Below are 13,527 nucleotides of genomic sequence, written 5' to 3' on the forward strand. Positions count from 1 at the left end.
TTAACAGGTATATACCAATATCAAATCGGCTTGAGCTGATGATATACGGTTTTACGCCATTCATTAAGAACATAGAAATCAGCAATATTCAGGATCGTTCATTTGTATATGCTCCACAAATTTTATAACGCACAAACATCGAAAAGTAGCGTCTGGGTTTTATTTATAATTATCTCAGGTGCGCCACGGGTAAAATCAAAATATGTTCGTACATGCTCGAATATTTCGGAATAAACACACGTTTTCACCCAGGTCATTTGTAACCCAAATATTCATTTTAATAAATTTATCACATTTAAAGCTAAAAAATCTTATAACTGAAAACATACACTCAGCAAATAAACTTCACTACACATGTATGATTAAATATTTATTTAAATGGCAGATATTATGTAACACATAATAATAATGTAAATAATATGTTAAAATATATTAAATGTTAAAACAAATAAATAATGGATTACATTTAGATGTACGCACTTGATACAGACAAAACTATCTTCAGCGATAACTATACACACAGCAATAATATATCACACAAAAGCATTCAATAAATAGATTGTATATGACAGACTAGTCATGATAATAGAAAAGATTGAAGCACACGAGTTTTAATCTATTGATACATTGTCTTAAACGATACATTTCAGAAGCACATTTAACGCCCATTTTATACGCGCGTTTTGAAATCTGCGAATCGCTAGTGTCTGCCCCCCAAAAAGCCCATATATACCCCGATTTTCTCGAAGCTAAGCGAAAAACAACCAAGAACTTAACAACGGTATCAGTTTAAATGCTGTGTGCTCTTTACTGCATAGTCTCAATCTTAATGTCATGTCAAGACAATAACTAGTAAAATGACTCAAAAGAGTAATTATCCAATCTGACAACCAAATCGTATTTGAACATATCGAAAAAATACAATTAGAAAGTGTAAATGATATTAAAATTATATATTTATGCATTAATGTTTAGTTTCCCAGTCATATGGTTAGTATTTTCTATGCTTCCAAAGGCAAATACACAATAAGAATAAAACATACATAGTATATAATTATTTCATAAGCCAAACCAAAATAACTCTAAAAAATCACCAAAGCACAAAGTAAAGATTGTTTGCAAACATCATTTTTATGATGAATCTTATAATCGTTTTAGAGTATGACCAAACGTAATGAGAACATTAGAAATGTGTCGCAGACACTGATTCCTCGACTACATACGCTTGGATACAGGCGGATACCTTGTATTTTAAAGTTGATAAGTCAGCTGCGAAAGTTTGATCGCAAGTCGCCCATCAGTTTAAGAGGAAAGAGGAACCTCAATATTTTGGGAATATATTGTGCAAGGTGGAAACAAAGACAAAGAACCAGCATTCGCAGCCGTAACTCAGACTAAGACATATTATTAAAGCGGGTCGGCCTGGAATAATTCATAGCTCCATTTACTAGTAAAGCCTTCGCAGAATTTCAGCCAAAGCCAGCCAGAGGTTACTGTTAATTAAGCAACAAAGTGTGACGGAAAGATTGTTGAACAAAGCGGCACTTTGTTTAAAGGGGCATAATCATTTGATAAAATGAAATGAACATCTTTTACACTAGGTAATTCAACCGGGCATCTACGGCATCACTAAGACCATCAACAGTGATTTCAGCTATTTCACAGGGAACTTCTTTCCATCTCTTGTAAGATCGACCGGTACCATCCGGCTTCTCAACTCGAAAAGCTTTAAGAGTGACCAAGGGGAATTCGGCGTTCTTTAACGTACAGATGGAACCAAGGTTTTCCTGACAAGTAATTTCGGCACAAAATATCTGCCCGCCGTATTCCATACCTTCCGGTTCTTGAAAATTTACAAAGCCGCTCTCCATTCTGATTCTTTCATTAATGTCTGGGTGAGTTATTATATGATGGTCTTTATTGAAGCACTTAATGTCGCTAGACAAACAAATATATGCACCGCAGTTTAGGCACTGGAACTCGAGGTCGCCTAGCATATTTCGGCGTTTATTCTCTTTTTCTCTGGCTCGTTGTTCTTTCATCTCTTTTTGTATCTGAAGCAGTTCTTTCTCCCAAAGATTTCCGTTAGCATCTATAAACTCCTGTAATTGCGGTACGATCCGATTCATAAGCTCTTCACAACGGCGATTTTTTTCTTCTTTTTCAAGTATCGCTGGATCTGACGATATCACAAGGTATCGACTAAAATCAGCCCGAGCACGGCCTAACAACAACAAAAAAAGAAATAATGCATAAAGCAAGGGTGAAACAATAAGTTGTTGTAATGCTAAAATATTTTGTCTAGCATGGTTAATAAGTGCACATATGTAAAATACAATTCTAATATGTTAACACATTTATGTTAATTGCAAAATTATTCATCGTACCTCTGGATTGAAGCCGTACAATTTCGTTCGTGACGTGCTCATAGCGGATCACGAGGTTACACTTCCGGATGTCCAACCCTTCCTCTGCAACCGAAGTGGCTACTATAACTCTGTGGCGACCATCATCGAAATACTTCAAAACATTCATCTGCTTATATTTGGTCATACCTGAAATGCGTTCACACTTAACAAAAGCCGAGTAACTCAACAATAAATGAATGTGTTTGTATCATGAAACCACATAAATGTACCACGTGTATTTATGCGAAATATGTAATTTAATAATTTCCATTTTAATAGTTTCAGCATGAATAATGTATATCAATTTATAATATATTTACCTCCTTTTGAAGTTGCCGCATTTTTCCCAACTAATTCCCATGCATTTAAAATTGTCAAAGTGTTCGACTCATTTATCCATCGAACAAGTGCCTTAGCGAGTTCACGGGTTTTAACAAATATTATTCCTCTAGCATTCTCGTCAGCAACAAGGACGTCTTGAAGAATTTCTCCCATTTTTACTAATTTTGGGTTCTCAGGTTGATCGACAAAGGAATCAGAAAGTCCTAAAATCATATAATTATTATAATAAATAAAGACCAACGGTCTTTCATCGGAGAAATGTTGTAACGATTTTGCAAATACTACTAATAATAATAACACAATAGAACATTTCATGTTTGTTATTTTCATTCGAAAACACACGTATTCAAGAAAGAAATGTTTTACACTAGAATATAAACAACATTTTTCCATATACGAAAAAATAACTTCTACGGGCGGCCTTGCTTAAAAAAAACGCAATATCATTTATTAACTCGGTCAAGATATCATTAAAACAACTGTTTTGACCATGTTGCATGCTGTTTAAATTAAGTAGCTCAATCGTGTTTATGGTGTTAATAATTTGAATAGCTGAATACTGTTGTCTGTGCATAACACCGAGAGAATGATAGAACATGATTCGATGTGTTATTCTGACAATAGCATGTTGCTGGTAACCTGCAAAGTGTTGTTTTATCGATTACGTAATTTTAAGAAGGGCAGCCTCTAGATGTATCCGCCTTCCAATAAAATTTAAAACTTGGACGTGTCAATTTGAAACCTTATTGAATATCGAACAAGATTGCTAAGATTGTGTATAACCATATAATCTTGGATATCATAGACAATAAGTCATATTTGATTATATGTACGCGATTAAGTTCCCCGTTTCCGTAGAAAAAATATTGACATTTAAGCCGTTGTTTACTAGAGTATGTCATTAGCTTCCATGCCCACCCCAATATATATTAAATTTAGGAGACATATTTTATTATATTTTTTATAAAATGCAAATGTTTACTTAGTATAGTTCAAGGTGGACGCATGGAGATATGTGGCTATTTTGTCAGTATACTAACATTACAAAAGGGTCTTTTCAATATGTATTCGATGTATATAAAGAGTCAACACTAGGGTGTGTTGATTCGATAGAAGCTTCATTATTTGAATTATGATTAACCAAACGTGCATTAATAGTGTAAAAGCATATATATTTGATATCATAGATAATAAGTCATATTGAACAATACATTCTCGTATTATTACTATTTTTTCTCGCAAAAATTATAACACAAAAAATAACGTTCAGGCCGCCCGCTGGTTTTTTTTGCCTCCAACTTCATGGGTAATTTATTTTTTGTGCTGGAAGTAACACATTTATTGAGCATTTTGCAGATTACCTTAGCATTAGTTATTGTTAATTTTGTCTAACATTTTGGTACCCCTCAAATCTATCCGCAATGTGCGTCAACACCTGGGAGTGTTTTTATAATATGAACTTCATTGTCCATTCAATTTTGATCAAATTGCGCATGTTTTTTATAACTCTGTAAACTTAATGCATTCATAATTATCATAAAAGTATAGGGCATACAGGTTAATGCGTTTTTTAGGTAAAACCGCTTTGACTTGAGAAAATAGGCAAAATTGGCACGTTTGTATATTACTGTTTAAATATCTGTTCTTGAAACGATGTAAAGCGCTCATGAGTATATGATATTTAAGAAGAAAAATGTTATGTGCAGCATAGCTTTGAAATCAACAATATAGCGTTTGTCCCTTTTGTGAGAAGACAATAAAACTTGAAAAATGTAAAAGAGTAAGACTTTATTTTTATCCTATTAGACCGTACTGCACGCAAGGTTTTAATGAGTGCAAATTTGGACCAGATGACAGAAAAATCATAGTTTTATGTTTTAAATAGTGAAAATCACAATACTATGCTGATGTCAATGCTGATGTCAATGCAGAACGTTGTACTTGCCTGAGCGCTGTGTTGTATTATTACCTTCTTGTTCATTGAAAAGAATATCTAATATGACCTGTTGACAACAGTTATGTGTGGGTCCTACATAGGTATATATTATTTGTGTCTAAATAACTTGTGAGAAGTTTCCCCAAAACATAATCAATCAAATACTTATTTCTTGTCCAAATTAAAGATCACATTGAAGAATTTTGTTTTCATAATAATAATAATTTAAATTGGAACTGACAGAATGACTTTTTCCATAAAGATAACTATCTGGTCTCCTTTGCGAAACACCATATTGAAAAGGTTACCTATGGTGCCAATCTGTTTCAATGTCTATCACTTAATTGCGAAGTTACAAATTTGACGACAAACTTATTTTTATAATATAACAATTATGGATATATGTTTATAATCAATTTTATGCTTAGAGTCATACTGTGTACAAGAAAATTAAAAGAGATCCCATATATACATGAATACTATACACCTCTTTTGAAAGTCGTATATCATCATTCGTTTTAATTGAATCCCTTAAATACCCTTGGAGTTGTAAGTCGCACAATAACACTGTGTATTTCACTATTTGTGTTCTTCAGAAGACAAAACACAAACAATTCAAAAGATAGTTACAGGCACTGCACTCTGCACTTATCTACAATGATTTCTGCAGATTTATATAATCTTAATATCTTACATTTCAATAGAACTATAGACAGAATCAGAAAATTAATACATGTCAATAACTCATACAATAGAAAGAGTTAGGGTACGTTTACTCAAAACTTCCTCTCAAAGCACTCTAGTAATATATGAAATTTTATTTGACACCATACCAAACATAGCAAAGAGTCGAAGGGTCAAAAGCTACAAAAACTGACCAGAGCGTTATGTTTCTTGTATTATGCACATCATCTCAGTGTCATATCAATGCACTAAGTTTTGTTGAAATTCCTTTAATAACAACGGAAATGGGACTAAAATGAAAAAGCACTATAGTCTGAAGATGGTTTGGGTTCTTGTCTCTGCACTTCCTCTTCATGCCCCGTATCAGAATATGAAGTTACATTTTAATCCAATTGATCCTGAGTTCTACACCGCACATAAAGCGGAACAGAATGACGGACGGAAGAACAGACTTTGTGATTACTATATGCATTCCTTCGGTGGGGGGGGGGGAGGGGCGATAACACCTGATCTTGTTTAATCAATATAGAATAACATAGATTACAAGTATTGTATGATAAAAAACATACGTATTAAAACAATGTACACTTACCATCGTACAACTTGACCAGCGTAGCGTCTGTGTCATGGATATCAGGCCGCCTAAGTTTGTCCATACATTCCTTCAGCAGTCTGATAGCATCTATAATTCTAGCGTCCTGATGAATCATGAGTGCTTTGTTATAAGCCTAAAATATTGTATATATATATATTATGAAGAAGTAACTATTACATTGATTAAAACTATACACATTGTAAGGCTAATATAAACCGAATTATTCCGTGGTCACTATTAACTTACAATGAACAATGTTGGACTATTTTATTACAATGCCAAGACTGCGCAGGTTTCAATAAACTCACCTCTAAATGCAATCTGCATGGATTCAAAATCCGACGCACAGGATCAATCCGAATCCCAGGCATTGTATTCTTCACGAACTCAGCGTTCCATTGCGAATACCTCTCCGTTCCAAAATGCGCTAAAGGTATACTACATTTCGCCCTAGTTGTGTCGTCCAAAATATTACCTGTGCAGTGGGTACAGAGGGAATAATCACGTGACAATTAAGATGGCGACGTCCAGATTTTAGACCTATTATTACTTTTATTTATTGTTAAATGTCGCTCACATTCCAGCCATATCGGCAAGAAAGTGAAAGGCGTTTGGATCGTAATACTATTCGCTCCATATCTGGATTTTACTTGCTGCGAAATTTCTTAGCGGATCACACAATTTCAGCTCACGCAAAGAAATTTCGCAGCTAGAAAAGTTGATATAACGAGCGAATACCTGTCTCGGCATGATCAACTTGTTTGTCACGTGATTACTCTCTCTAGGGTTGATATGCTTACGTATACATAAAGAAAATTTATCTCCGTAGATTACTTTAGACTTTATCTTTAATTGAATTGCGACTATCTTAAATGTACTGTTGCAAGATAATGTGAAACATTTTAAACACGAAACATACGATGTCAGAGCATATGTTATTAGAATAAACATAGAATAAAAATATAGTTAGAATAGACAGTACAACTTACAAGATTCCAATATGTGATTGTCAATCTGTCTAACAACACCACTGACAGCCTCACGAAATCGATCATTCACTCTGTGCGGAACACGAACAGGTTCTAACAAAAAGGAAAATGTATTAAATAACATGTAAAATCAAATCTAAACTTATTTAGTAGTTGTTATTTAAAATGTAGAGTGCATGATCGACGGGGTTCACAGGGGTGTACACACGTGCTGGAGAGAATGTAAACACACCGTTAAGAACTTTATTTTTGCAAATTTCTCAAGTAATTGAAATAAATTCGCAAAAATCTTTAGTGCATATAAGACAGTTTTTCTTGCAGTTTGTGCCGATATCTTAAAACTTCACGTTGCATGCTGCAAAATCTTGTACACAATTGCGTTACCCATCGAATGTCTTGCCAAGAACACAGGCTTATCAAATAAAGTAATTCTGATGTATTTCACGTTGCCATAAGCAGCATAAAACTGTCTTTTATGCACTAGTTGAAATTCTTAATACAATTTTCTTTTAAAAAGTTATTTGAAGAAAAGCACCACATACCGCTGTGTTTACATCCATTTGAGATTAATTACAAGATAAGTATTGATGCAAAGCATCAAAGGGCGTCGGGAATTTTAGTGTAAAAGGCACTCAATGAAGTTACATTGAACGATTTTTTTCTACTGTAAATATTAATATATTGGCCGATTATTTTTAACTAAATAGAAAAATATACTGGTATAACCATTATCTATAATTTTGTGTTATAACCCCCAAATAACCATTATTTATGATGTTGTGTTATAACCCCAAAATAACCATTATCTATGATTTTGTGTTGTAACCCCCAAATATTTCATAGTTCAATTTATTTACATTCGTTTCCTTTTTTTTACTAGCATCCGTGTGCAGTTTTCATTAATGGAACAGAACTGTGTAGGTTTTAAAAAATCTGCTTCATCTTGTAAGCGTAATTTCATATTTTTCTCAACTTCAAGGGGAGATGATTCTGAACTTATTCTTACGTTGCTCATTTACGATAGGGGTTGAGTACTCGTTGATATGAAAACACTGTAAAAGTTTGAAAAAAAGTTGAATGAAAAATGTAAATTGCATAAAGAAGCTACATTTCACAATACTTTGAAATTCAGTAAAAGATCATAATAGATTTATTGCTCCGATATTCATCATTTTCAATAGGGTTCGAGTAAAACTGATTTAAAAACACTTAACAAGTTTGGAAAGATTCAGACGAAAGTTGTGAAATCTTTTAAACAAGTGGAAATTGTTAATTTTGTCATATTTGATAGAAAAAAATTCTGGACTTATTGTCCCGATGTTTCTCATTTTAAATGAGGTAAAAATGCTCATTGATATGAAGACACTGTAAGTTTGGAAAGAATCTGATGAAAAATGTTGACATAATCACCTAACCAAGCAGTTTTTAATTTTTATTTTTAAATTCAAAGAAACATAATTCTGGACTTATGGTCCGATATTGCTCATATAAAGTTTGGGTTGGGTCCTCATTGATGAAAAAACCTGTGCAAGTTTGGGAACAATCGGATGAAAATTTTGGACTTCGACCAACGATTTCAAAATATCTCAAATTCTAAGGAAGATAAATATGGACGTAATGGTCGGATAATGCTAAAGGGCCTATACCACCTGGATAGTTTTACGAGTCGCGCTTCGCGCTCTATATGTGGTTCTTAAAAAAAACCTCCGAGGAGTGCTTGACTCTAGGGAAACGGGTTGCTGGGACACAGCTCATCCTTGATAAGCGGCTGCTTCCTTTATCGCAACTCATTGTTACAATCAATAATACGTGTCGCGCTTCGCGCTCTTTTATGTGGTAGGGATAGTACTTAGGGCCTATGATAGACAACCATAAAAATACATAGATAATAGATGTGTTGTTTGCATTTATTTGTTAATATAAAAACACGTGTATTTTTTTTATAAGATATTTAAGTGATGTAAGAAATTTTAATTAACGTTGTCACCACGCGGCATCCATTAATTTTAATAAAAGTGTCCATTTGTAGTAAAATGGATTTTAAAATGTCTACATAAAATAAAGCTTTATTATATTTATTAACCTGACTGAAAAAAATTGTCAGCCGCCGAACTGTTCCGTTCGTGCCGGAACCCGGGATTGAACCGGGGGCCTTTAGATGATTGTTGCGTGAACAACTTCAGTCTAACGCTCTCCCAACTGAGCTATTCCGGCTGACATCATTTATGAACTGCTATTTGGTGGAGTTGTGTATAGCGATATTTATTATATGTCTATTAATAAACTAATATATTGTACGTTTTCGTACCACTACGCCTCCCAAGAAACTTGCTTGAGCGATAGGTCGTCAAATATCGTATTACATTGATTTTCTACTAAATAAGCACATTAGAAAAACAAAAAATATATTTTGATTATGTTTTGTTTTTATACAAAACCAGGAAGTTTCGCGTATTTGCCCAGTCCCTGTGATCTTTCCCCTGTGATCAGTTGTGGATCAGTTTTTTAATTTAAACAATTAGCTTTACATTATTGGCAATAAATGTTGTAATAAATGTAATAGGCACAAATGCAGTACTTATTTACACTAATTTACACAAACAATTACCACTATGCAAGATATTCTTAAAACAAAAATATATACATTGATCCGTAAAATAACTTCTCCCCCCATAAGCGAAAAAAATGCATTACATACTAGTCGCCGCTCTCCAGAGCGAGGCCAATGAAACCCACAAAGTCACGTGATCCTGCATCCTGGCTTATCATTTTATTACACTATCATCGCATTTCATTAAAACAGGTAGAAGAAAGCCATTTTCTAAAAAACGATTCTGTGAATAACAGCTTATCTCTGTCAAGCATACTTCAAACATCCATTTAATTGGCGTGTATGTCTTTATAGCACATCTTGATGTTTATTTTTAATGTTAACTACCTTCAATAGGACAGTTCGTATGTTTCAGCAGTTCTCTTTTGTTTTCTGCGTATCTTACAGTACACAGAAACTTAGCATCCATATTTGCTAAGATACTCTTCATGTGTTTTAAACCCATGGCAGGGTCAGTACTTCCACCCACACCCAGTGAAGCCGTCAATCCAACGACCTTGAAAGAAACCACACAAGTCATCTTATTGTTCCAATAATTGTCACAATCTGTCGGTAATTTATATTAAATGAGTAAAGAATTTATTTCATTATTAAATAGCAATGACACACAATAACATTATTAAGGCAATATGTGGTACGTCATTTATTGCAAGGGACCAATTACCAAATACTGTTACACAGAACAAACGCAACACATAAAAAGACACAAAACAAAAATATGAAACACAATAAATTATACTGGGCCATAGCCTTAAAACGTATCCTGCTTTGAAATCTGTTTTAAGAAGCTCCAACCTTAGAATTAGCCCAGAGTTATTAACAAAGATGTAAATGCAAATACAAATGAGCCCGATAGTATCACAACAAAATGGAATAGCAACAAACGGGAATACCTTTCAATTTAAATAATATTCAACTACTACTAGGTTGCATACAACAGTAATAGAATTTTAATTTTCAGAGGCTCGATCACATAAAACTCAAATACCGGTAAGTATCAACTTCATATCTCCGTTTATAACAAACAAGCTTTAGACATAGCATTATATGAAAACATATTCCGATCATCGTGGAGCAGTTAACAAAAGAAGTCAAAATAATGCTTGTGATTGAGTTGGTTGTTTAAAAATATAACAAAAGCGTCATTTACTTGACATCGAAGCGGCATCGGTGCCTGGTTGAAGCTTCATGTCGATGTATCTCCAAAGAATCTCATTGAACACGTGTTGCTTGTTGGAGTGGTGGCACTCATCAAACATGATAAGCGAGAACTGTGTAAGACTATGAATGTTACCAGTTTTAAGGGCGTTCACCAGTATTTGCGCTGTCGCCACCAAAATGTCACGACTGAGAGAAAAAAGGACACCAAATAGTAAGAATAATAGCCATGAATTAATTGCTTTAGGCTCAAAATTCAGCGCAACAGCCAGATACGTGTATTCAATCTGTCTTACATTCGAACTAAAGATAGAGATCTCAAAGAATTCAAACTAAACACCTGCTTGTAAATGCACATCGGTTTTTGATGGCTTTAGGTTAATTAATATATGTGTATAAATGCACTTAAAAGCAGTAAGGACAACATAAGCATGAATGTAAATGTTACAGAACAAATAAACACATTTCAAGAAAAAACGTCCTTATATGATTTACATATCGACGCTAGTCGCATTCCAAATAAACATATTGTATTCTAATTCACTAGTACGACCCCGAAACTATGCATATCAAGCTGAAATTCATACCCGAATAAACCCAGATCATACATATAGGCAGTTAGCTCACAATAGTTAAGCACCTTGCTAGAAAGTCATATAGGTATTGTTGTTTGCCTCGCTGGAGACTTCCGGTGAATACTTTGGTTCTATATGCAGGCAGTTTCTCCGCGAACAATTTCCCTTGCTGGAAAGCCAGGGCCTCGTTCTCAACCAGAAATATAACTCTGGCAAGTCGACCTTGTTTTTTTTGTCTACGGAGATGAACCTGAAAATGGATAAAATGAGGATGACGCAGCATCGAGGGCAGACATCCGCAACTCTTTCATGTACGTAAGTGACTAATTGGAAAATAATCAATCGCCAACGAATCATTGATCATTCTGCCTCTTACTTATATTTAATGTATCGCTCTTTCCGTTTCTACAACTTGTGTTTGACGAAAAAAGTGTCTGTGATAAAGAAGTTTCTGATTGGTTTATAAGTCAGTTTGATTGACAATAAGCAAATGGTCAATTGCGTCTACAATATATATCAGTCCATAAACATGAACATCATTAAAGCTGTGGTCACCGCCTTAGAACGGTCAAGACTAATTCAGACGATGGAATTCTTCAATATATGGACTTTTTGGCTACTTTTGTTAACACATTAATATGTCCTGAGTTTTGTCACACACAATTCAAAGAGCCGTAATAATAAAGTTTTCATTAAATGGGGCATTATACATAATAAATCCCACATCCAAAGTGGGAGTCATTCAATTGTGCACATGTTTGTCTGTGCCTTCAAGTCTCTTTAACTTGGAAACTGGTCCATTTTCCGGACTATACGGACACTTTCATCTATCAGTCAATATTTAAATAACATGCCACAATATTCACCGGTGTGTTACGATGAACATGTATATAATGGAAAGGACAGGTTTATATATACAGGTCAAATGTAGAAAAGAGGCAAATTAAAGAACCGCATTTACATCATGGATCGGCCAATTTAAAAATAAATAGGTTTCCGATAATTGCAACAGTGTATAAACAGCGATTCTCGCGCAACACATGTATCACTATCTTAATCATCAATGGCACGCTGAGAGGTATATCAGAACATAACTTGGTTTAGTACTGGCTGCAGGACTGTAATTTTACCCAATATTGTATACCCCATGTCGGTATGAAACCAAGCATCATGAGAAATCCGTGACTAAGGCATACTTTGTTTCCCTCAAAGCCTAATATTTGTTTTTAATATACTTATTGATACGTTGAAGCAAAAAACTACTAACTTGCATAATACGGCTACCCACGTACGTTTTACCAGAGTTTGTGGGAGCCATTATGACTACGTTTTCGCCGTCACACCCCTCTCTCGCTAGCTCCTTCTGATATTCAAACAACTCTATGTCTTTGTCTTCGTTTCGTGTATCAATCTCATTAACATCTTAAAAATTTAACATAGATAATAGCTTTAATACAGACAATTTCAGTTTATAACACGTACACACAATTATAAAAGTGTATACATTAAATCAATGTACTTTTGTATCAGCTCTTAACATATAATTAAAGTAATTATTAATCATCTGTGGTATTGCACTTGCATGTTATTTAGTAATAAACCATTGCCCAAACAAACATCTCGTATAAATGCCCCTTTGTTAATCCTTACATATGAGAACTAGATCAATGCTAATACATGATTGTTAATAAAACATTGTAAATACGCGAATAGCAAATAAAATACCCGTATCTATGTTGATTTCTTTCTCATCCTCCTCGTCTAAATCGTCCTCGGCTGAAGACTGAGCATTAAGATCATTCTCTTTATCTGCAAATATATGTTAACATTAAACACGATTAAACAATACGATCGTAAATTTAACCGAGTTTACGGAACTATACTTTGGCGTCGTGTGGCTCTCCAGTTTGTCGAAATAGCTACAATTTATCCAAGTAAATAATTGCAATAAAAATCATATACATGATATCTAAATATTTATACATTAAAAGATTCTGTATTAATTTGACGGCTTTGTACTGCATACCACTACTGTCTCCATAAATATGCCAAGTGAATTGCAAATTTGTAATTGTATATCAATATAGTAGTTTTGTTCATTCAAATACACAACCAACAAGCATGCAGTACCGTTGTAAGCATATGTGTAAAACATACCAAACTAGAATACTAAGAAAGTAACCCAGAACAAGCATCGTAGAATATTATCATGATTGATCTTTCGACCAT

General features: G+C 34.1%; 1 protein-coding gene and 1 non-coding gene across 7 annotated transcripts in view; both read right to left on the bottom strand.

Annotated features, from left to right (window-relative positions):
- Positions 1 to 359: 359 nt before the first annotated feature.
- Positions 360 to 13,527, bottom strand: part of LOC127841275 (antiviral innate immune response receptor RIG-I-like) — a 30,664-nt gene continuing 17,496 nt past the window's right edge. For 3 of the 6 annotated variants that reach the window (XM_052369964.1, XM_052369965.1, XM_052369968.1), the window contains 6 exons: positions 13,024 to 13,107; positions 12,566 to 12,720; positions 11,364 to 11,548; positions 10,716 to 10,912; positions 9,893 to 10,061; positions 6,956 to 7,047 (listed from right to left, as the gene is read on the bottom strand). In XM_052369964.1, the coding sequence (XP_052225924.1) occupies positions 10,018 to 10,061; positions 10,716 to 10,912; positions 11,364 to 11,548; positions 12,566 to 12,720; positions 13,024 to 13,107 (665 nt within the window). In that variant the 3' untranslated portion in view covers positions 6,956 to 7,047; positions 9,893 to 10,017. Of the gene's footprint in view, positions 2,225 to 2,387; positions 2,556 to 2,728; positions 2,954 to 5,962; positions 6,099 to 6,273; positions 6,441 to 6,954; positions 7,048 to 9,892; positions 10,062 to 10,715; positions 10,913 to 11,363; positions 11,549 to 12,565; positions 12,721 to 13,023; positions 13,108 to 13,527 lie in introns of those variants that run through there. The other 3 variants (XM_052369966.1, XM_052369967.1, XM_052369969.1) reach the window with 3 other exon arrangements.
- Positions 9,079 to 9,168, bottom strand: Trnaf-gaa (transfer RNA phenylalanine (anticodon GAA)). The gene is given in 2 exon segments: positions 9,079 to 9,114; positions 9,132 to 9,168. It is a non-coding gene; the product is annotated as a tRNA-Phe (tRNA).

This window comes from Dreissena polymorpha, chromosome 8 (assembly GCF_020536995.1).
Source record: "Dreissena polymorpha isolate Duluth1 chromosome 8, UMN_Dpol_1.0, whole genome shotgun sequence".
NCBI lineage: Eukaryota > Metazoa > Mollusca > Bivalvia > Myida > Dreissenidae > Dreissena > Dreissena polymorpha.